Source organism: Enoplosus armatus, chromosome 13, assembly GCF_043641665.1.
Source record: "Enoplosus armatus isolate fEnoArm2 chromosome 13, fEnoArm2.hap1, whole genome shotgun sequence".
NCBI classification, from domain to species: Eukaryota; Metazoa; Chordata; class Actinopteri; order Centrarchiformes; family Enoplosidae; genus Enoplosus; species Enoplosus armatus.
Window position 1 is genome coordinate 18,720,786 of NC_092192.1, and position 24,489 is coordinate 18,745,274.

Sequence of the window (24,489 nt, forward strand, 5' to 3'; positions counted from 1 at the left end):
GCATGGGAGCTGACTGCTGTAACACGCTTGTACGAGGACGAGACATTGTGCAACAAAAAGTAAATATCTATAGTCGTCAGTTGACGCTGTCCTGGGTCTTCGGTGCAGGGCAGGACACCAGACACATTTCAATTTCAGAGGATTTCAAAGATTCTCGTGGGTACGAGGTGAGGACGGGAGGGGGTTGGAGGCGAGATGAAAAGGTGATGCAGGGGGGAGTGAAGTCAGAGGAGGAAGGAACAAAAGAAAGAGCTGAAAGGAAGATCTAAAGCACAGAAGGTGAGAGGGGAACATTCTTGAGAAAAATTGCATGCGTGTATCATTTTCTTGTTACATCTCTCTTTAAGGCACAATGGAGCAAGGCATTGTGGGGATAATTGCATCCACGCTCCAGCTGTCAGGAGGCTTCCAGTCCCCTCTTGATGCATGCCGGAACGTCTCCTCGTCGCCATTTCTCTTCCTCTCCGTCTTCTTCTGAAGTAGCGGCCGACATGCAGCCATTGAGTGCGGGCCTGCTGCCGTGAAGACGGGGCAGAAATCACCATCAGATCCTCTGACAGAGAAAACATCCCTCTCCTATTGCTGAAGGCCTTTCAGTCGACGGAGGCTGTTTGTTCCTCACAGAGCTTCTGACAGGCTGTAATTCTGCTTTAGGACAGAAAAATCTCAAAGTGCTGCGCGGCGTTCGGCAGCAGTTGAATATTTGTTTCTTATTTTAGTATTTCTCTCAGGTTTAGATGAATGCCGTGTCTCTCCTCGGTCATACAAAGTGCTGATTGTCCTTGTGACCTCCCATGAGGGTCGTTGACTTCTTCTGGCCTCTGCATACACAGACTGTGTTAAACAGCCGGGCTATAAAAGGCAAAGCCGAGGTGATAGAGGGATGAGGGCCTCAGTGTCACTTCTGCTTCCCATTAAAAGTCTTATCTCCACCACAGAGACCTCTGTGTTTCCAGACTGACGACTAGTTGTATATAATTCTGACATCAAACCTGTAAATCTGTCAAAAACCATCATGGTGCCAATTTTATTGTAGTCAATGTAGGGCTATATTTTATGACTGTAATGTCGATGCCCTAGTTTTAATCTATTTTATTTTGCATTATATCCTTTATTACTGTTTTATTCATGTGATTTATTAATAAAACACCAACTTATATGACTATTCTTTGTCTGCTTCCCTTCAGGGAACACTAAAGATCTTCTTCTCTTGCAAAGAAGGCAAGATACTTCTGTGCATATGAGTACTCTGCTGGATTCTATTTTCAGTTTCTAAACTTTACAAATAAAGAAAACATGAATAAAATTTAAAAAGGCATGAAAAGGACGCACTGTTCCCTTTAGAAAATAAGTGAGAAATGTTACCATATACATTAAGAAATGTAAGATTAATGAAAATTGAACGTTTCATTCAGTCTTGTTCATATTAACAAGACTTATAAGTCTACAGCCATGCTAGCAGCGTTGAGGCTGCACTGCACAGCGGTGATTTGAGCTAAACACTAACGTTAGCATGCTAACAGTTGCAAATTAATCGAAGCACAGTACAGCTGAGGCTGATGGGGATGTCATTAGTTTTGCAGGTGCTAGATGAAATGTTAAGGGATCACCAAAGTTAGAATTACAAGTCATCCTGAAAGTGACATGAATTTCTGTAACAAGTTTTATGGAAATGCGTCCAATAGATGTTGAGACCTCATGGTGGCGCCAGAGGGAAAGTTAGAAGGATTAATCCTCTGGGGACTATGAATGCCACCAGCACAGCAAAGAGCATCTCTTTGTTCAGAGTAAATGTATTATTTTTAGGCTGCCACTATATTCACCATCAGTGTTTGTTGGTGGCTGAATGTAAAAACTTCCAAAAATTGCCAAAAACAGACTGGATGACTCTCATCAGAGACTTCTCTCTGGTGTGGTTAAGGAGAATACTGTGTGTCCACGCAGATGTGTGTTAGCTCTGTGTGTGTGCTCCCCGCTCTGTGTGCGAATGTGTGGTGACAGATTGAGGGTGCTGGGAGACTCTGGGGACCCATCTTGCTCCTGTTGCTGGTGCTGAATGCGAGTGGCACTCTCAGATACGGCCCGCTCTGCCCCCGGCAACGAGAAAAAAGGAGGTGGCACTGGTTTCCAAAATGTTACACTGACCCTCTTTCCTCTCTTTCTGTGTGGTTTAGTTTCTCTCGTTTGTCTTTCTCATTTGTCTTCTCACAGGAGACCACTTGTACTGCGTAGATGTCTCCTGCCTGAGAAGCTTTGCTCCCCGGCATTAAATTGCTTTTGTGTGACAGAGAGAAAGAGGAGCAATTTGCAGCCAGCCTCCACACCTCATATCTCATCACAGGACGCGCTAAAAAGGTACAAGACTTGTCGGCAACTGCAGTTTCTGACAACATGTACATTCTGTAAGAAATGCTACAGTGTAGATCTGAATAACTAATCTTTCTCTGCATGTTTTACTCTTGCAGTTAGTTCCTGAATCAGCAATCATTCTATAACTGCACAGCAGTAATTCATCCCCTGCTTTTGCATCTTGTAGCATCAGCAGGTTAAGATTCACACAATCCTGGAAACTCACAGGTTAAAACCCAGATCATGAGCTCTGTTTTTACTCCGTCTAACGAAGCCGAAATTCCACAAAAATGATCTTTAAAAGGCTGAGAAGATGAGCACTGCTCGACAGCATTAGACTGATGAGAAGACAATGACACCCTGCGTTTCTGCCAAAAATATACTCTCTCTCTGCACTTCCCATCTCTCTGACATGCTTTGGTTAGAAGTTGAGAACCAGGGGGATTCCAGCCATGATAAAAGAGTGCAGCTAACTCCAGAGTAAACAGGGCTCAACCGAACCAAGAGACCCGAGAGACAAGGGAAATCATTAATGCATCAAAGGCTGTCGAAAGAATACAGTCTGAGAGTTTGAAAGTGTAAACACAGCAGATGGCGAGCATCGCATCCATGGATGGGTGATTCAGCCCCGCTGACATGGTATTAGCCCCCACTGAGGTTGTTTGTATCGGCCTGTCAGTGAGAAGGGATAATGGGGAAAATAGCTGGACGGATTATGAGATTAGGCCGTGCCGTCTTGACAACAAGAACTGTGATTAATAAACGCTCAGAGCCTCTAACACCTCATCACAAAAAGTATTAATCATTATTATTATTATTTTACACTTATCCTCTTTAAAAGGAAAATTCTGATTTATTACAATTTTATTTTATTTTTGTGGTGTTGGTCATCGTGTCTATCGGTTTCAATAATGTTGTACTCAACACAGTAGTCAGTGAAATCTGAAAAACAAAAGTTTAGAACAACAATAAAACAGTGACAGATGCAGAATCACATTCTCTAAACATAATGACAGCAGTTTAGGATGATCAATATGATCGATATGATGAAGGATTTTAGTTGCTGACTTGGTTAAAACAGCCATAAGGGCTGATTGCTATGTGGTGTTTTACTGAACATGTTATTATTGGTGTGTCCTGCTTCAGATACTGTCGAGGTTCACCCCGACATTGTCTCATTTGTCTGCCCTCTGAGTCACCCGACACAAGAGCGTCATCTTCCAGCCCAAGCCATTATTGGGTTAGTTGCCGCTCTGAGTCACATGAGGACACCAAGATTAACTGTCAGCACGCAGACCAGTTTAAACTCAGGGATGTACAGATGACATGCAGCCTCACTCTCACTGGTCAACGTGTGTCCTTTCGTTGTGCTTGTTGCTGGATTATTTAAAGTGGAGAAATATGCTTCATATTTGTGCCATTACTTTGCAATGGCCAACTTTGTTTGCTCCTGTTTGGCAGCTCCCATAAACGTTTAGCTGCGCTCACAACATGATGCAGTATACACGTTTATCCAATTGTTTTTCATGCTTGAACTACAACAGAATAATGCATCCAAAAGCATTATTACAAATGAGATAAATAAATAAAGTAAGCACTTAAACATTAACTGTAAATAATCTATTTTCAGGGTGATAAGTCAGCAGTTCAGCCACATTATCTAAACCACTTTATTTGGAGGTAAAACTGAAAATGAGTGCGCCTGAAAATGACAGTAATAATCCCTCACTGCACAGGAAAATTGTGTGCACGCACAATACAACAAGCACAGTAGGTTAAAGTAGAGCCTGTGGGTAAACTATGATGTTTATAACAGTCATTTTACTGAACACATTAATGTTTTTCTTCTAAATGTCTGGCTACCCTGTGGGTTTGTTTACAACCTGTACAATCGTGTGAAAGCTCGTGTTACTTGCTCTGACTTCAATGTAGCGATGTCGTCATGTTCATGGACCTTTTTATTACAAGAAAAATGATGGAAAACAAAACCCAAGTTGTAATGAATTAGAATTATCCTCTTAGACGCAATCAACATGGGTTGTGGTTGCAGCAACCTGACCTCAGGACGTTGAAGAGAGGTATGTTTAGCAGATAATATCATGACCAAACACTGGACAGTGTTTTGTCAAAGTGGCATTTCATGAACATTCACAGCAACCCTCAAGTTTCCCAGTAACAACTGAGCCAGTGTCCAGTACAAAAACAAAGACAGTTAAGCAGACAATAAAGGGTGTGGCTGAGCGACGCGGCTGTCAGGGTGATCCCATTTTATTCATGCTTCCTGCCCAGCAGCCTCGTCTTGACCCCACGGAGAAAGAAGTGTCATGAACAAGAGAGGCTGGTGGGGGAGCTTTAATCTGTTTGGTCCCGGACTGGCTGCTCGCCCCATCCGTCTTCCTCCCTGTCCGTCTGTCTGCTCCTATGAGTTGCCCTCTTTAAACTGTAATCAGAGAGGCGAGTGAGGTGAGGGATGCGTTGGGGCAGAGAGAGCCAAGAGGAAAGACAGAGATCTCTCTCTCTCTCTCTCTCTCTCTCATCCTCTCTATCTTCGGTGTGTATACTTCCTTTGCTGTAACAGATTAGATCACAAGCTTCAGAGCATCCATCCCATCAGCAGATCAATCAAAGTGAGCCGCGTGAGCAGTCCAGCACACACAGGATATATCAGTTAGGAGGGAACTGTGTGTGTGTGTGTTGGGTGTGTGTTTTTTACGTGATTGCACAAACCTGATTACGTTTCATAAAAGGCTGCTATCGTGGAAAGCAAACACATCTTCCGTATCTTACTTGAACTGAAAGTTTAAGAGGTCACCTGCAGGGGAGGTGGACAGATTAAAAGAAACACCACAAAAAAGAAACCATTTGTCATTTTCACAATAGGACTGCAAATAATTATTATTTTCATTCTGAATTATTTATCTAAATTAATTGCTTAAAAAAATGCTTATCACAAGTTCTCAGAGCCCAAAAAGCTGCTTTGTCCAAGTAAAAGTCCAATCCCCAAATATATTCAATTTACAATTATATAAAACTGAGAAAATATGTGAAATCCTCACATTTGAGAAGCTGGAACTAGCAAATATGTGGTACTTTTAAAAAGATAAATGACTAACAATTAATCAATATCCAAAAATCTATTTATTTTTTGTCACGACAATTTGATTAAGCTACTATCATAGCACTACTAAAAATTACTGTAAATTTTGAACATATGTAGCTGTCACAAGAAAATAAAGCTATTTTCCAATTTAATATAGTAGACATGAGGCATGATCTGCTTCCTAATCCATACTGCAGGCCGCATGTCAGTTTCATATAAGTTAAACATCTTCACGCGCACCTAGAACTCCAGATCGATGGCATGGGACAAGTAGATCAGCGGGGGAAAAACACGAGGACAGATTTCATTACAAAAATGATCGATGAAATCAATAGATTGTGTGTGTGTGTGTGTGGGTGGGTGGTTGTGTGTACATGTAGACAGGTCCAGAATAATATGAGAGTCTGGACCTGATGTAGAGAGAAAGAACTGTCCACAACTGACTGCTTTTACGACACCTATGAGTGCGTTTGTGTGCGCATGTGTGTGTGTCCCAGAATACTGATCCGATCTCCACCTTCATGGTGAGCTATGATAGCTGCTTACAAATAACCTCAGAGAGCGATGCACATATCATATCCTCTTCCTCCGCAAAGCCAGAGATACACATCTTCAGGTCCGACAACAAAGGCATATGTATGCGCGCGTGTGTGTCTGTGCATATGTGTGTGTGTGATATATAATCCTGACAGAGTGCGAACATTGCTTGTGTATGTGTGTAAGCTCACCCATAGGTCTACCTGCCTTTTTGTGTGAGGAAGAGGGCAGTGAAAGAGTGTGTGCTTGATTTAAGGAGGCACGATGCCAACTGTATGAGGGGCCCGGGGGGGTCAAGACAGGAATGTGGAGTCCTCTCTCTCTACCTTTAGGTATGCAGTGTGTGTCAAGGGGGGAAGCATGCACCTGTGGGTACCATCTTTTTTTTACAAAGATGGAGTGGTATGTTAGAAACTGAATCACGGCCCAAAGGAGCACCTCAAAATACACACACACACACACACACACACACTTTCCCAGGTCAGTTCGCTTCCATAATCTCAACACATGCCAGCCGTCTTTCATTGGTGTAATATATTGTAGTCTGTAGTCTGAGTGGACAGACAGACGTGTCTCACTTTCACATACTGAACATGTGAAAGCACTGAGAGCAGCTGTGTGTCCATCACATCAGCTCCACATCGGAGAAGGAGTGGTGCATTATAAGCTCCTTTCTGACTGAGCAAGCAACAGATGAAGCTATCCTACTTAAACATAGTAAAGAAACTGTTATTTACTTCAGTCAGATACACATGCTTTCAGGAACTAACAATCAATAGCAAGTGGTTATACAGTTAGATTTGGCAGAAAAGGTTCTACCATTAATATGATTGGACGTTATGAGTCAGGTGATTGTGAAGCATGAATGAAACAACTGATGCCAATTGTCTTCGGTAATACAAGTGCGACCTCAGTGCCTGAACTAACGCTATTCTTCACATTGTATGTCGGCCATTTTTTGTTATCATGTAAATTCTGTGATTTGTGGATGAATACAAATGCTGCACAACACAAAGTGCAGCATTTGTAGGATCAAACTCCAGAGGTGCAGATGCATGGATAAACAGAAGTAATGCATAAATAAAAACATTCCAGTGTGTGTTTGAGATCCATCATGCTGCTGCAAATGCATCCAGTGTTGCAGCAGCATACATGCGATGGATCAGGACTGGACCGGGTGTAGCTTCATTGCATTTATTATTGACACAGCAACATCAGCATCAAATTAAAAATAACCACAGCAATAAACTAACAAACATCCACTGAGTGCAAAATCTTTTTTATAGAGACCAAAGTGATTCATTACTGTCCTCAGGGGACAGACTTAGTTTGTGTTTGAGACTAAAGATTTCCCGTCAGTCCTGTCTTCTTCTTGCTCTTAAAAAAGCTCTACCTCTGATCATCTGCATCAATGTACATGATTATCTCACAGACTTTGAATATATAATAGCATAGCATACCATAGCATAGTATAGTTTATTATAGCATAGCATAGTATAGCATAGCATGGCATAGTTTAGTATAGCATAGCATAGTTATGTATGTTATATTTGCTATAGTATATGTAATATAAAACAGATGTTCACAGTTCAAAGATCACACTGGTGGGATTCGTTAAATGTCCAGAGTGAAAAGGTCAATAAACCTGCGAAAGCAGGTCACTCTGCCCACTCGCTCGTCAACATCCTCACAGGATCTACCTGATATCTGCTCTTATCCAGCTGACTGTGAATGTGCAGTCAGTCCCCAGCCGCCCTTCTGCTGCTACTGATGTCCTTGTGAGAAAATATTCCCTCTGCTGTTCTCTCTGCCTTTGCTGCAGACACTTGAAAGCACAAACATGTCCTCCATCGCTACTGTTCTTCCTGTTCTTCCCTTTTCATCTGTGCAGACCAGCAACTGTACATACAGTGAAAATAGTCCCTGCTAGTTCAGAGCAGTATATTATTTTTTCTTCTGATTTTGTGTACATTTTATCAGCCGTGTGCACAGCATTACCAGTAATTGCTACATTTAAGCAAATATTTTCTCACTATTCTGTACCCTCATGTTTGAGGGATGAATATCAAGCTACGACCAGCAGTTAGATAACTTAGCAACTAGCTAGCCTGGCATAGTCGATTCACGAAGAGATTAAACAAATGAGATATTACATGTTAATTAGTGAGCTTTGGATGTTCTGATAGACTTTGTTACCTTTAGACAGAGCCAGGCTAACTGTTTCCCTCTCTTTCCAGTCTTTATGCTTCACTACTTTTTCTGATCTGATGGACAGATTTGAGAGTGGTATCAACCTTCTCATCTAACAGTCGGCAAGAAAGAGAATAAGCATATTTCCCAAATGTCAAACTATTCCATTAACAGAGAATGATTTTTGACTTTGTTTTCCCATTGCTTAACTGTGAATGACAAGAGCTGAAATCTCTTTGTTCTTTATTTCATACAGCATGCACAGGAATTCACAATAGGTTGGTAAGCATACACACACCTATACACAACCCTCAGATGCAGCATTTTTAATTCACTTAGCAGAGCTAACACATTTATTTACCTCATGCAAATGAGAAAGTCATAAACACAAGCAAAGCTATGGCAATTGAGCAGCATTGCCTAATCAATCATGGTGTATGTGCGCGTGTGTGTGACAGGCACCAGCGGTCTCAACCCTTCATATTGCCTACAAAAACTAATTCCCAACAACACAGATGGCACAAACAAAAACACGACAACGCGGCACAAGCTCTCACTCATCACTGCGCACTCAAGAGAAGCCTCTGAGCAGAGGATCAATCACTGCATGAGAGGGAAGAGGATAAAACGACATAAGAGAAATGAAACTGAAAGGAGAGCACGTATAAACATGCGCGCGCACACACACACACACATAAATGCTCATCCAAGTGTGTGTGCGTGTGTTTACGGCTGAGGGCCCGGTGTGGAGGAATAAAGCAGCTGCAATCCAACAGCCACAGACACAACAATGAGTCATCCTGGCTGTTGTACGCATCCAACAGGCGCTAGTGGGAATTCCTTGGAGACGTGCGCGCGCGCACATACGAGTTGTATTACTGGGACCATGACTGAGCCAGTCTGCTAGCGTGACTGTAACCAGCGACCGTCGAGATCTACTTAGATTGAGTAAAAACTAGTCAAACATCCATAGCACACACATAGAGAGTCAGCACAGGTGCTTCCTGTTCCTCACTGCAGAAACCAGCGTTACCATGGCGCACACACCTCCAGCTAACAATTGTGTTGCCTTTGCAAAAATGTCCAGTTTGTTGGATCTAAGTGAACTTGAGATATTGTTTTGTCAAAAATGATTTAAGGCACAAAAAAGGAAAAGCTTGCTGTTGAAATATTCCCACCAACATGTGTAACGTCTTCTGTAAAGCCGAGGAGAAGACATGCAGAGCAACGTGAAGAGAGGGGAGAAGAAAGCAACAGAGGAAAACCAGCACATCAGTGGCAGGCAATGGATTTCCTTAATTTCCTGGTCTCAGGTGTTTACAGTCAATACACCAGGATATTACTGAACAACACATAGGTGTTTTAAACTGCAGCACGCAGCATCTTTAAGTCACAGGTTTCCCATAAACAGCAGCTTTTGGTTTCCACAGTAAAGAAAGGAAACAGCCCTCAAGTGCAGGATCTGGCTTCCACCTCATCATCTCTGCTCTAAGTTGCAAAATGAAAAAAGCAAAGAGGCCTTCAGAGGTGGAGGACTCATGTAATATGCATAGCCACTAGTTCTTTGAGTGTGTTTGTGTGTGAGTGTGAGCGTGTATATATGTGTGTGTGTGTGTGTGTGTGTGTGTGTGTGTGTGTGTGTTTGACGGGGCTTTCATGGCAGGATGACAGAGGAGCAGGAAGAGAAAGGAGACAGGAAAGGTATAAGAAACAGCCGAGCGTGTTTTGGACCCTGCGACGGTTCTTCTCCATCTGACAGAAGTGAAAGGACCGAGTCGGTCCACCAGAACAAATGCGAAAAAGTACAAAAATAAAGTGCAATTCCTCCACCTCTCTCCCCAATCTGCCTCCGTTCATCTTGCTGCTCTCCTCTGTCAACATGTCATTTGTCGCTCGCTACCATGACACAACTCAGGAAGGCGTAACCACATGCTAGGACAGTTTCAGTGTGTGTGTGTGTGTGTGTGCAGAAGCAGAGATAATCAAAGGGTTTCCAGCATGCACAGAAGATAGGGAAGGTTAATTAATATTGTAAAGAACATTAGTATCGGAGGGAAAATCTCTGAAACACACTGGTATTCTTGCCTCTTCACATTTGATGAGGAGGAAAAATATCAAAGCTCAGGCGTGCTTTCAAAAGGCAACATTAAAGATAGATTAAAAAAACTGTTGATCTCAGACGGCTGCCTCAACACAAAGTCTATAGGAGCGCTCTCCGGTGAATTAAAACAAAATAGATGAATTGGACGGGATGAAAGTTCAGTCTTAATTACAGTCTGACTAATTGACTGTTGGGGCAATTACTGTGGTTTTTGTGGGTAATGTAGCAGCGAGCGAGCCGAGCCGTGCCACCTCATAATTACAGAAGACATCAGATTTGACCAATGAGTGAGCTTAGCATACACAAATACACACTCACACAGCAGCTTTGATTCATAAGTAGACATTAGGCCTAGTTTATCCATTAGGGTACATTTGCAGTGATGAGAAATGCTGCGATACAGCAGCCAGACGTATTAATGAATGAATCAAACATGTCGCATGTTTGTAAATGCTTTGTCAAGTTTGCAGATGGAGCGGCTGTGTAGTGTTTCTCCAGTAAATATTAATGATTTCTGTGTAAATCTGCTCCTGCCCTGTTTAATTAATGAGATTTGTTCAACTGGAGCACAAACCAAAGAAGAAAATGTTCGGATTGCTGCATGTGTGTGGGCAGGGGGCGGGGGGCAGGGGGGGGGGCATGAGGCAGCAATGGTGACATGTGACCAATCACATTACTGTCAACAACAAGAGCAAAATGCAGCTCTGATTAGACAAAAAAGTGACTCACTCACACACAAACACTGACTGACGAGATGCACATCTATGATTAATGTCTATTGTCGGCGTGCCGTGAGTCACAGGTGAAGAGGTTACAATGTCAGCACCACACTGCATCTAAACTGGGTCACATCCTGTCAGCACACACACACACAAAGACACACAAAACAGAGTAGGCGCTTGTGTGTAGAAGCTAAATTGACTTTTCTGTGTCTGATTTCTTTGGCCGATTGGTGGGATTCGGTGGTGAACGAGTTCTCCCTGCAAGAACGTACTTTTGAGGTGTGCGAGTGCCTCGAGCCGGCCGACTCATGATGAAACAGCATGAAATATCAGTTATCGACAGCAAACAAGTAAAAAGAGGTTCGGGGTGCTGATTGTGATAAAGACGTGCTTACAGGGAATACTCTGCGAGAGGAGAGGAGCTAAAAGGATGAAAGAAAAAATTGGATGGAAGTTGGAGGAGTGACAGGTCAGAAAAAATGGAGCATGGATTTATTCCACACACACACACACACACACACACACACACACACACTCTCTCAGACACACAGCATATTAAATGAGAAGGAAGCAGCCTGGAGGGCGGAGCAGAAATGAAACACTCCAAATCAACGGCTGGCGAGGAATCCTTGAGCAAGGCGCTTGACCCAGAGTTGCTCCCATCACACAGAAATGTGGAAAACTGGAGAGGAACGGCTACATTTTGTGCCTGGAGGCAGCTGGAAGGAGTTCAAAGATGGCTGAGATAATCAAACAATGCTTCAGTGATGTTTGCTCTCTAAAAAAGAAAGTTCTCTCACTCAGTCTGAGACTTTCTCCAACGATTCAGAATACTAATGGTGACATGAGTGATGGTCCAATCATCCTTCCTCACGCGGTGATGAAAGAAAAACTCACTAAGTGTAATTTAATTGTTGGAGGGACACATTCTGCTAATAGAGTCTGCCACTCTAATCCAGCCTGATATGGAAAATGTATTCATCTGTATCTGAGAGGTGATTGACAGCTGGCACAGGTACCATATGGGCTCCAGCGACAGCAGCACTGAAATAACACAGCAGGTGCTTTGATCAAAGCAACTTCCTATTTTCATCACCGTGCTTCAGAGGACATCTGCATAGCTGCTTTGCCCAAGGGAACGCTGACACAGCAGGCCGGGCTTCCTCAGCATCAGCACAATGAAACTGGATGTGAGAGTGTGTGCATGCGTGGGGGAACACACTGGAATACACATCGCCTTTCCTTTCCCAAGCAGCCAGGGTCGGGGGAAAAGAACACTGAGGGACTCTCTGTGATGGGGATGCAACAGGAAGGCACAGTTTCAGAGGGCTGCACGGAGGGAATCTTCAAAGGGAAATATTCACCAGGTACAGCTGGGGTTGGATGGAGTTTAGCTGCAAATTAGAAACCTTTTTCAGCCAAAAGTTTGTCCACTGAGCAGATGATAACATTCCTTCACAGCGTCATTTTCATTCAGTGTGCTGCGACTGCAAAATCCGTTCATTCAGTGCCAAGGGCAGCCAAAGTGTCACGGTTTTGATTTAAATACCGTCCTGTAGCGCAAACAAAGCCCTGTGATATCTGCAGATATCAGAAGAATAATCTAGCTGTTGCTGACGTTGTAAAACAAAGAGGTTGGTTTCCCAAGTGCAATTTAACCTGTCTCTCCACACACTCATCAAATACTGCTCTAAATCAGAGGTTGCCAACATGGGGGTTGAGAATAATTAATGAGCTAGTAAAAAAGGGGAAAGTGGTTCCGCATTTATTGCTGAGTGCCATTTCCCTCCTTTTATCTCTCCATGTAACAATGAAAAACCACAACACAAACATCGGCGAGTGCACAGGTAAAAAAGAAATACACTGTGGTTCACGTTACTTTCAAGAGCAGAAACACACAGCTTCAGGCGTATCCCTTTCAATCCTCAACCCGAGCAATTCGAGAACAATTTTCACACTAAAAAAAATGTTTTTGAACTGGAATACTACTCAGTGGTAGCCGAATCAATAAAAAGAGAAAACAACAGGCAATCGATGCAGCAAATAAAATCTCCAGCACATTTTATGTAAGCACATAATGTAGATAATCTCCATATGTTAATACGGCTATAACCCTGCAGGAGAACAGCTGAGATTAAGCTTGTATGTGCAGCGAGTGCTTGTACACTCAGCCGAGTGTGACATGTCTTCAGCCCTGAACAGATAACTGCTCTGCGAGAATCTGCCTGAGCGTTGTACCACGACGAAACCCCAATGTAGTGTTCAGCTGCTTCCGTCAGAGTAAAATGAGCTGAATGACTGCGAGAATGAAATGTAAAGTTACCGTTACTCAGATCTGTGCTGCGTAGAAACTGAAATAAAATGCTACGTTTGTGTGTCTTTAATGTGCAGTAATGCTTGTATGTATTTATTTACCCTGTAAAGTGTGTGTCTGTGCACGTCTTCCGGTCTGTTCACTCTCTCCACACACACACACCGCCCGACCAAAGAGCCGTCCAATCCAATGGATCCTGACCACTAAGAAGAACAGGCCGATGAAATATGCATGACGGGAGAAAAAGCTCACCGCCTTAGCACACAGAAATGTTCTGGCTCCCTCTCTCTCAGAGCGTAAAACATTGATGGAGGCAGTGCTCGGCGGCGCAGCAGCTGAACCGCTGGATGGAGAGCCGAGCTGAACCAGCGGAGGGTTAGCAAGTTCACATCTAATTCTGGACTTCACCCGTGGGACCACGAGGCTGAGAAAGAGCCGGGCAGTTTCACCTCGAAAAAGGTTTTTCCTGGTTCAGCACAGCCCTCGTGTGTGTTGCAAGTGTGTGTTTATAGAGCAAGACATGACAAAATTGTTCACGAGGCTCTGAGCTTCTACTTTGAAAAGAACGTACAAACATTCATGGGTTGAACCTCCACCTTCTAGCTGTGTAACAGCAGCAGTGATACAGCAGATGTTGTAGATGAAAGTGTCTGTTCTGGAGGTGGGCTGTACATGACCACAGTTCAGAAGAGAAAATGATTCAGCCTCTAGTTCGTGCTGTCTTGCAGCTTGGTTATGAGTGCAGACTCCTTGTGTTTATATTCATCAGTCTGAATAATGTCCACGTTTTGGTAGAAAGGGGTTTGCAGATGGCTGAGAAAAAGGCTCAGGTACTTGAAAAATCCTGCTCTATCTCTGCAGTTATTGGCAGCCAGCACATTTGAAGGTGCTGTGACTTTTACCCTTAATTAGGGCTGAATGATGACAGTGGATAATGAAATATTTAGTAAAATAAAAGTACTCAGTGTCAGTGTCATAATTTCACTCTTGAATGTATCTAGATCAGATCTAGATTCACCTATTGCCAGTTTTACATGTGATAATACAGGTGATGATACAAACTTTCTACCCAGTAAAACTGTGACATTCCAGGTCCAAGCACACTGGCCCTTCCCTTCTTATCTGATATTTCACTGATTTACACTTTTGAACAACCCCGCCTTGCATTATATCTTGCTTCAGAAGTCTGTTCCAACAGGAAATAATAACCTCTCAAAACACTGCTTCAAATTGACCCTAGCCTTTACCCTCATCTAAACATATTCCTACCTCATGCTAATCTTAAACTTAATCCTAACCCCTGAAAGAAGTTAGGATCAACAAAATGTCCTCACTTTGTAGGATTTCTCTCTTTATTTTTGTCCTCCTAATGACTTTCAGCTGTCATACGTGGAGTAACTCTCACACACACACTCTGACATCTCTTTTGCCTGTCGAAAACACGGGGATCAAAACAGGCATCACTTTTATCTGCAAAGGGAAAGTAGACAAGCGGCATCTCTCAGCAGTTCATTTCTCCCAATCTGCTAGAAAACACACACCTTCAAAAACAACACTGATAATATGCACGCCACAAAGAAAACCATTGTTCTTAATCTACATGTTACAGTTTATCAGCCCTCTTTGGTGGCACGCTCTCAATGCACACGCACAAGCACACACACACACACACACTTGCAACGCTGGGAAAACAAACACTCTTCTGATCTGCCCTCCTCGGGGCTTTGTGGGCTCTCAGTGAAACCTCCGTCTATCTAGACAAGAGTCGACCTGGAAATAGAACAAAGGCCCGGATCCTTGCTTTGCATTGTCGTTTAGCAAAGTCTGTCGCTACGACTCACACACACACACACACACACACACACACACACACACACAGCTCTACTGCACAGAACGGGATAACACACAAAGATGTTTGCGTACACACACACGCATCCACAGGGGGCTCAGCACTCTTGCTTTGCCACAGACTCCTTCTCATCTTCCCAAGGCAACATTGATCTGATTCTGGAGTCAGACAGAGAGGTATGAGAGTCTGGCTGTAAGCAATAAGCGCCACTTTAAACACACCATTAACTATGCCCCAAGAAAGTTCCTGTTTTGTCAGTAAAGATTTAACCTGCCAAATTAATTCAGCCTCTAATTACGCTCAGTTAAATGCCACATGCAGGGATTTAAATTAGCTACTCAATATTCTCAAGGATAGAGGCTACGTAATTGCTGCTGATGCTAAATAAATGGGAGAAGGGAAAAAAATAACGATTAAGGGTTTGTGGATCAGTCGGCCTGAAGAGCAGAGTGGGTAGATGAAGTAAGCTTCAGCAAAGGCAGAAAATAGAGCCTACAGGTACGCTAGCGGCTCTGCAAGGCTGTACTTAGGCACAGTGATGCTTTGAGCTAAATGCTAACGTCAGTATGCTAGCATGCACACAATGACACCGCTAACAGGCTGATGTTTAGCAGGTACAACATTTACCATGTTCACCGTCTTACTTTGGCGTGTTAGAATGCTAATATTTGCTAATTAGCACTGAACACAAAGTAAAGCTGAGGGGACTAGTTTTTCACGAGTTGCTAGTTTTTTAAGTATTTAGCCCCTAAAAAATATATTTGGATTCATTTGTGAAAGAGGCTTGCTGTTCACTTTGTCAAATGACAAAAAACAGTTTGTACACTACATTATGTCATATCGTAAACAGTGCAAACAGGCAGTCGGAGCACAATAAGTGTCCGCTTTTGCAGTATGTGAATGTGCAACACATACAAGAAAACATTTTGTTGTAGCATATTTATCTTTATAAAGCACACAGGAGCTGGATCCCCTCATTTAACAACGCCAACCGCCATTAAAATGGTCCGATGCGCAAGGCGAGAGTGTGAAGGCCGGCACTGAGCAGTGACATGAGCCGTGCTGTATTATGGGTTTTTAAAGCCCAAGCGCTGACAAGACCGCGCTTTGTTTATGAGACTCCTTCTCTGTTTGAGTGAAAAGCGGCAGCCTGATAAGTCACATGTAGCCCTGAACCAATGACCTGTGTTAAGGAGGCATAATTGTCTTTTTACAGCAGGCTCTAAATCTATCCTCGCCTTCCCTTCGCCGGTTCACCCCTACAAGTGCCATGCAGACTCTGGTTGCCTAGCAGCAGCTGTCCTCGAGTTGTTTCTTTTGTGTTTTTGACTGATGGGCAACAAAGTCAGCTCCTTTTTTATAGTTCTAGCAATAAACAGCGCTATCAGTGCTTGTTGCAGAGTGGCTTTAATGGTGAAAGATGAGATAGTGAAGGATGTCTTCTACTTGAGAGGCACAGGGAGAATGCAATACTGAAATTATGGATTTTACACAGATGCAGGACCTCTACAAGTTCAAAAATGTAACATTTTTTATTAGCTATTTGTGAGAAGGGCGTCCTCTATCTCTGTCTGTATCTAGCATGAGTGTGCTGTGTTCATATCTGTACCGACCTGCAGCCATCTGCATGTATCCAGCCAGGGTGCAGATCCTCCTCTCACATCCTCCACTGGGCAGGAAGATGGTGATGATGGCCAACAGGGAGCTGACGGCCAGCAGAGCACAACCTCCTGAACAGAGCACCGCACTGGTCTGAGGAAAAACAAACACAGAACAATTTCATTTTTGCTGCAATTATGTAATGAAAGTAGACCCAACACGTATGATTGACACTCATAGAGTTGCACAAATTCACAAGGGAGCAAATTCTTCTTCTGCGGAAAGCTGCTTCTGTCATGTAGCCACAAACAAATGTGTACATGTTTACCTTCCTGTCAAAGAGTTATGATTCATTGCTACATTTGAAAACACTTCCCAAAGCCAAAAGACTGTGTTTTGGTCAGGTCAGATTGTGTGCATCTCACACTCAAACAGGTTAATGGCTTTCTCAGCTGGAAAACAGCTCTCCATGGCCAAACAACAGGGCACTGTCCCTATTCATTACATCTTTGCTTAATCACACACACATGCCGCACAAGAGGAGCAAAACGGAGGCAGGAAGCAGTATTACACACACACACACACACACAAACGACAGATTCATTCACAACTTTTCAGATGGGCTATTACCAAATAACTGTATTCATTCTGGTAAATTTGTACAAGCAGCCAGCGTACTTAATTTCCCAGTTGTGAGGAAGTTGTACAATATCCTGTCAGTGTTTTGACCGGCTTTTCACTGATAAATGTGCCAAACTGTCCTCTTGCTCTGCTCTCAGAGAGACTCCTGGGAAAGTGTGTGTTCCTGGACAAGTAGGAGCTCCGTTTAAAGCCATACAGTACAGTATGTTAGCCCTGGGGGAGTGTGTGTGTGTGTGTGTGTGTGTGTGTGTGTGTGTGTGTGTGTGTGTGTGTGTTTCCCACAACCTGTGTGTCTTCGTAGTGCTGTTTGATCTGCATAACCTCTCAAACTGACACTCCAGCTTAAGTAGAGCTGCCACACATCCTCCTTTTAAAACCTGTCCTTCTTGGACCAGTGCGACACACTAACAGAGTCAGAAAACAGCGCCACATTAGTGATTAGCATGCAGGCGGGGGCAATCGGAGAGAAATGTCTAACATGCACGAGGGAATTACAGCCCTAAAACATGTGTCATTATGCATGTCCCTGATGTGACTGACGTGAATGGAGGAAGGATGAAAGCAGAGTGATTTCCACGCTTGACAGAATATTTAATTAGCTTGTTCTGGGTGTTTGGCAGAAAGGCAGCGAGGGGAGCAGGGAAATATTAAAGTGCTGTGATGTTGGTGGTAATGATAATGATTATTCTTTTGACCTTTATTTGTCCAGGTTTGTTGAACATGTGTGTTCTTCTTCACCAATGCCACGCATACACAAACAGTACATTCACACAGACACACACATTCACATCTGGGTCACACATCAGCTCCTTGGGAACAGCTGGGAGGTAAGTGCCTTGCAAAAGGGCACCTTGACCATAGCAGTGAAGCAAAGGAAGAGCATGTCTGGACTAAGAATAACTCCCTCTGGAAAGTGATTTTTACTGCAAATCATTTTGAGAAAGATTGTAAGTTTAATTTGATTTATCATTCAAAGGTCATCACTATTCAGCACAGTGATGATTTCTCAGTCCTCTAGCAGTACAGTCAGTCTGTTTTCCTTTGTGATGGCCGCTGGGATATTAACTAATGGAAGCTTTAATATTAGCCAGGAGACAACAGACAGATGAATTCTCCAATTTAAATTTTGTACAGATATTCATGGTCCCCAGAGGACAAATCCTACTGACTTCCAGGTCAAAATGTTAATTAGACTGATGCTTTGGTTTATGACCAAATACCTGCAAAACGAACTTCCCATCAGACTCAGCAGTACTTTGTGTTAAGTACTAAATAGGAACTGTTAGCATGCTAACACACTACACTAAGACTGTACATGGTACCGTAACATAACTGCTGTACATCAGCATGCTAGCATTGTTATTGTGAGCATGTTAGCAAGTTGACGTTACCATTTAGTCCCTACTTTCATAGTGAGTACAGGTATTAACACTGCCAACTTGGGCTTCCTGTAGCCATGTTCTTCATGTATATTTACACTCTGTTTACCTAATTTGGTCGTTCTGTTTCTCCATAGCAGATACATAACAACATTAGCATACATTTGTGTGTCTGGCCACGTGATGAATGCGAGTCCAATATTCACTCACCTTTTAGCTTCCTCACCAACTTTTGAGGGAAATATCTGGCTCTTTAGCTGCTAGCTTAAATGCTGTACACTATGTTCACTAGCTAGCTGCTAAATTCATCGAACTGCCGTTAGGTGCTGTGCTGCCAGCATACAGTGGGTTTTAGAGACTGAAATCAGATGACAGTATGAGAGCGTTGAGAGTGGACCAAAACAGTAAAGTTGCCGGCCGTAAAACCAAAACAATGACCTAAAAGACACAATTAGTCTCCTTAGAGCTGAGAAGAGCTGCAGGCTTGGGTGGTAATTCTCAGGGTTGATCAGTATGAGCAATGCCCTTCACATACACACAAGCAGTCATGTGATCCATTGTTAATATAAAAATAGTTATCAAAGCTGCTTTAATATTCCGTAACAGGGACATAAGAAGCAAAGAAAACAACGTGTTGCCATTAAGAGCTCTTATCTCTGGCACTCCAGCCACAGCTACTTGTTTTTCTTGTTTTGAACCTGGTGACTACAAGAGGACAGCGACGACGCAGCAGCACAATTGAAGATACAGAAAAGTCATTAACTTCAGTGTTCTTTGTTCTTCTTCCTCTCTCACTGGAATGATATTCATGTATGCAGAGGAATGTCTCCCTTCTCTCTATTGCTTGATCTTGGCGTGCCTTGTGGGCTCCCAGTGTGCAGCCTACCTCCCATCCTGCTGTTCTCAATTCACTGTGACACATTAAAGGTACATCATGTCTCATACAGCATGAGTGGAGTTTGAGAGGGGGAGGACGGCCATGTTCAGGTATATAAAGGTACACTCTAAACACACTTAACAATAAAAGACACGTCATGGTGTTGCAGTCAGCTGAATTAAGTCCCATAATAAAGATAAGCATAGAAATGCATGACAAAAACACTGCTGTAAACGGTTGTAAATCTAAATATTTCGATATGTAAGCTGTAAATCCAGCTGCTTTGTGTGTATTCTGTCCTAATTATCTGCAAGCACTAATAGATTTATACACATGACATTTTCTGTGTGCCATTTAAACACAGCCCGAGAGACTAATAAAGGCTGTCACAGCTACACAGCTATTTTTACAGAAAACGACCAAAATTTAAATTAATGGTTCCCCAATTAATCAGCTCCCAACACTGCGTCTGTTCTGATGACACAAACTCATAATCATTACCACTTTTACTTACAGACAATACAGAAAAAAAAAATTGGAAGCCTCTTTCCTCGAATGGACTCTCTCTGAGCACAAGTTAATTTAGTAGAAAATGAGCTGCTAGCACTGGTCCTCTCAGTGATGCTTCCTAAATAGATTGTAATTATGTGTTAATAACTGCACGAGACACTGCAACAGCTGGAGCCAGAAAGGAAAGCGGGGAGGTTGAAAGAGTGGAAAATTGTGGAGGGAAGAAATAAAAGTTTTCATTTGGCAGAAGACAGAGTGAGACAGGCAGACTTGTCTTAATCTCTTTGTCTTTTGCTTTGCTGCAGTCTGAAAACTTGATTTGGAAGGTAGCCATCTCAGGTTATTGTGGCTTAAGGTGTGCTGAGGCACAAGGACACAACTTTTACATCATTTGACCCACGAGCACCATCTAATCCCACAATACTAGTAACCAGCCTGGAGCAGCCGTTAATAGATCCATACAAGTGTTACAGCGCTGATAAATCTGAGAGCTACAGGCACTGATACACATGTAAGACTACCTGGCTCCGTCATAAAGACACTTTATTGGTTTCCCACAATAAATGGTCCACATCCTGAGCCTGTTGGAGACCAATAACCGCACTGATACAAAAAACCTCCATCCAGCTGCTTTGAGTAATAAAGGGACAGTCTGAAGGGGACTCTTTGATTTCCAATTACATTAAGGTAGTCGGGGTTTACACTGAACGGGCCAATGAAATTTCATTGTCTCCTCAATTGGGAGTTACAAGATGGAGATGGCAAGGCATGTCTCATTAAACGCACTTTGCCTCTCCAAGCCTGGACTCAGTGGCTAAATGTTTCAGCACAGGGCTGTGGAAAAAGGGAGGGTTTCGTGCTCTTCAGAAGTGCCAGGGAGAGCAGACAGTTAATGCTCAGCGTCGGCCCTTGACAGAAATAACCCCCACCACTTTACTATCCAATGCCTCGCCTTTATGGAGGACAAGAGGTGAAGCGAGAGCACTGCGGATCCACCGATAAGCAGACGTGACGAGTGTGCCATATTGCTACACGGCTCTTTCTGTGTGTGTGTGTGTGTGTGTGTGTGTGTGTGTGTGTGTGTGTGTGTGTGTGTGTGTGTGCTTTAGTGTACATTGTTAATGTGTACAGGTATGCCAGCCGCACGCAACTGCTGTCTCATCCTCCGTGAGCCTGTCTCTGTCCTCCCATCACTAATCAGCATGCAGCAGCGTGAGAGCCCAGCGGTCACACTAAAGCATCAGCCCTGACATGTTCTGCCTCTAGAAGCCCATTAGCACCGAACACAGCTTCCCAGAACATCTCCCAGCCACCAGAGGTGTTTCTGCTCCGTCCGCCTCACACAAGGAATCAGCTGAGATTTCGCCTGCCCAGACCTCTCTCTGTAAACTGTTTCCCTTCCCCTGTACCTTTTCTCTTTTTGCTTGTCATGTAACTTCATCATCTTTCAGAGGAGTCCGAGTAAACCTGCCAGAGCACTAATATGAAAAAGCTTTCTCTAAATTAATGTGCTGAATAATGCATCTGTCTTGCTCATTGATCTTCACTGGGAGGAGACTGGGAGAGGGAGTGAAGTAAGGATAAGTGTGTGTGTGTGTGTGTGTGTGTGTGTGTGTGTGTGACGGTCCTCTGAATGGCTGACAAAGCTGTGTGTGTGTACAGAGTGAATACGAGATGGAGAGGAGATGAGGGGAGAGAGGGGAGCGGAGATTAATCACCTGACAAGTGGATGGAGTGTCCATTTGTGCCTCGGGGACAGGCTGCAGATAGGATGTGACATTCAGGAGCACTTAGGAGGACATGGGAGCGCTCGCTGTTCCCTCTCGAACACACACACGCAGGGACGCACATACAGAGTCACTCATGTTAGCATACTAACACATGTTCCTGTGACTGTCGATAGAAAGGGTATAAGGATTGTGACACAATATTATAAAACCTCACACCGAGTACGATACTAAGATGTATTATCAGGCACAAAAACACTCTGCAGGAGCTCTTCAGAAGTCCTCAGATATCAGTAAATGACTTGGTGGGAATGATGGCCAAAACTACTAAAATCAGTTCCAGGTTGTAACAAGACTAAGGGCCTGAACCTGAACCCTGCCCAGGGTGCACCCTGCCCGGTGTGTCAGGGGTGTGCACCTTTTTTTAGTTTTCACACTAGGATACAGGGTGGCACCAGAAAGAATACATTACCACCATATAGGTGGGCGTGTTAGAGGCTGGGACAATCATGGCCAAGCACATTTGCTGCTTTCATCCCCATTAAACACAAAGCTCTCAAGACTCAAGAAGCCCTGAGGAGCGTTTTCCTGAGAGGAAACTTATTGGTGTCTGGGACCAGCACAGCAAATATGAATGTATATGAATAAGATGAGTTCATGTTCCTGGACATGCTGTAGTCCATATTGTCACTACTGTGCTTTTTGCATGTTTTATGTCTATTTATCGATGAAATTCTTTTAAAAGTTTCATTCAGTTTACATGCTAAAATAATGAAGCTTTAATCTTCATGTTGCAACATAATCGTGATCCTGGTGATTTAATTTAACAGGAACAATCTCCATCACATGCTGTTGCTCATCACAGTCTACTTGTATTGTAATTAAACATGTGGAGCTCAGGCGACACTTTGGCGTGCACAGTCGTTGCCCCGGTTACCCAGAGTCGCCAGGGGAGAACTGACCTGAGGGAGTTATTAGCGGAGAGAGAGAAGTTTTACAAACTGTTTTTAATGCGTCTATCTCCAACACGCCTGTTGATCTACAGCAGAAACTGAGCAGAATAATTCCTTATCAGACAAGTTTGATTTGAGCACATCAGCACGGAGGTTTCTGTGGTTATTTTGCAGCAGTCTGATGCTGGTGATTTGACCAGAAAATCTGCTGTGCGTAATTGTGTCTCGACAGACACAGTTAAAAACTGCAGATGGAAGAGGAACAGATACCTGCAGCCTTCAGATGGAGAGTAAAGGCTACTAACTGTCAGAGCTGGTAAAAATCACTCATTAATCCTTATTCTGTCTTGCTGGCATGATCACAAGTCAGCTTGTTGGAGAATAATAAATAACTAAGTGTATTGTGAATGTAATAAAAGTGGAAAGACATAAATAAAGGGGTCTGTGTGGTTTCAGAGCAGGTTATACGTGTGTGCCACCACCAAAACATTATGGAACACAAGTGCGCTGAGCCGCCGACCTGCTCTGCTTTTTCTTTGACACTAGTTCTCAGACACAATCTTATATCATTTTCTGCCTGAGGCCGGCCTCTGTAATTTGTTCTCCAGGAACATAAGAGGATCCACTCTCACAGAGATACGTTTTTCCAAATAGAAAAAGACATTTTGGTGTCCATAATGTGTATCCTAGCAGCGGTTTGCTCGAAAGACACTCCTCACACATCCTTTCACAACGTTACATGGGCCGACTAACACCAGCAGCAACACATCTTTTCTAGTAGCTGTGTGGTCTCAGTATGTTGAATGGAAAAGTCCAGCTCCTCTTCTTTCCTCTGCCATTTCACCAATTTGTCGCCCCATTGTGGTGTCTGACACACAGATGTATTTCAGGGCATCAAGAAGACGTGCCAAGTACAAAAACCCAGCGGTCCCTCGTCTCCCTTAAACTTATTCCTGTGACTGTGACAGGCCTCTTGTACGTAGATGTTAGCATTTGTTTGCTGGTGAGCGTCACTGAAGTTTTCCCATCTTCTATCTTCTTAGCTCTGTTGCAAACTTTAGAAAACTTATGGGAAAACTCCAGCTGTGACTCTATCAAACTATGTGATGGTGAGGTACATAAGGTCAAGTGCCAGCTTTAATGTCATTATGTAGTGAGAGATGTGAAGAATTTCTATCAAAGTAATGACATTAAAATGAATAATTTAAAAATGTAATACATAAATAATTTAAAGACTATGCTCTAAGGGACTGGTTTTTGCATTTCAGCACACTTTTTAACCAGAGTCTGAAAAAGCCAACTTTCTTCATTAATTAATAAAAATGTCACATAAGGTGTACACATTCTACTCCTACAAGGAATAGTTCAAATATTTTTGCTTCGGTCTTCATAAAAGACTCCCATTGTGTTTGGGCCATGAATTGTGACATTTATAATGATTGGTGCCACTACTCCTTCATAGCATCAGTGACAATATCTCAAATATTTGCTCAATAATAGCCAAGAAACACAGTAACAGCAGACAGCCCCTCATTGTCATCAGACATCCAGTGTTTTCTTCCAGGGACCCACACAGGACGCCCCCTGCTGCAAAGCAATGCTTTAATGTGGTGTTGAGCCTTCGGTGTCATGTTAAATGA

At 43.1% G+C, this 24,489-nt stretch overlaps 1 protein-coding gene across 1 annotated transcript in view; it reads right to left on the bottom strand.

Moving 5' to 3' along the window:
* The window catches only part of LOC139295840 (LHFPL tetraspan subfamily member 7 protein), an 84,684-nt gene that overhangs the window by 44,418 nt on the left and 15,777 nt on the right, over window positions 1-24,489 (bottom strand). The window contains exon 2 of the mRNA XM_070918103.1: window positions 16,776-16,914. Within this exon, the coding sequence (XP_070774204.1) occupies window positions 16,776-16,914 (139 nt within the window). The remainder of the gene's footprint in view (window positions 1-16,775; window positions 16,915-24,489) is intronic.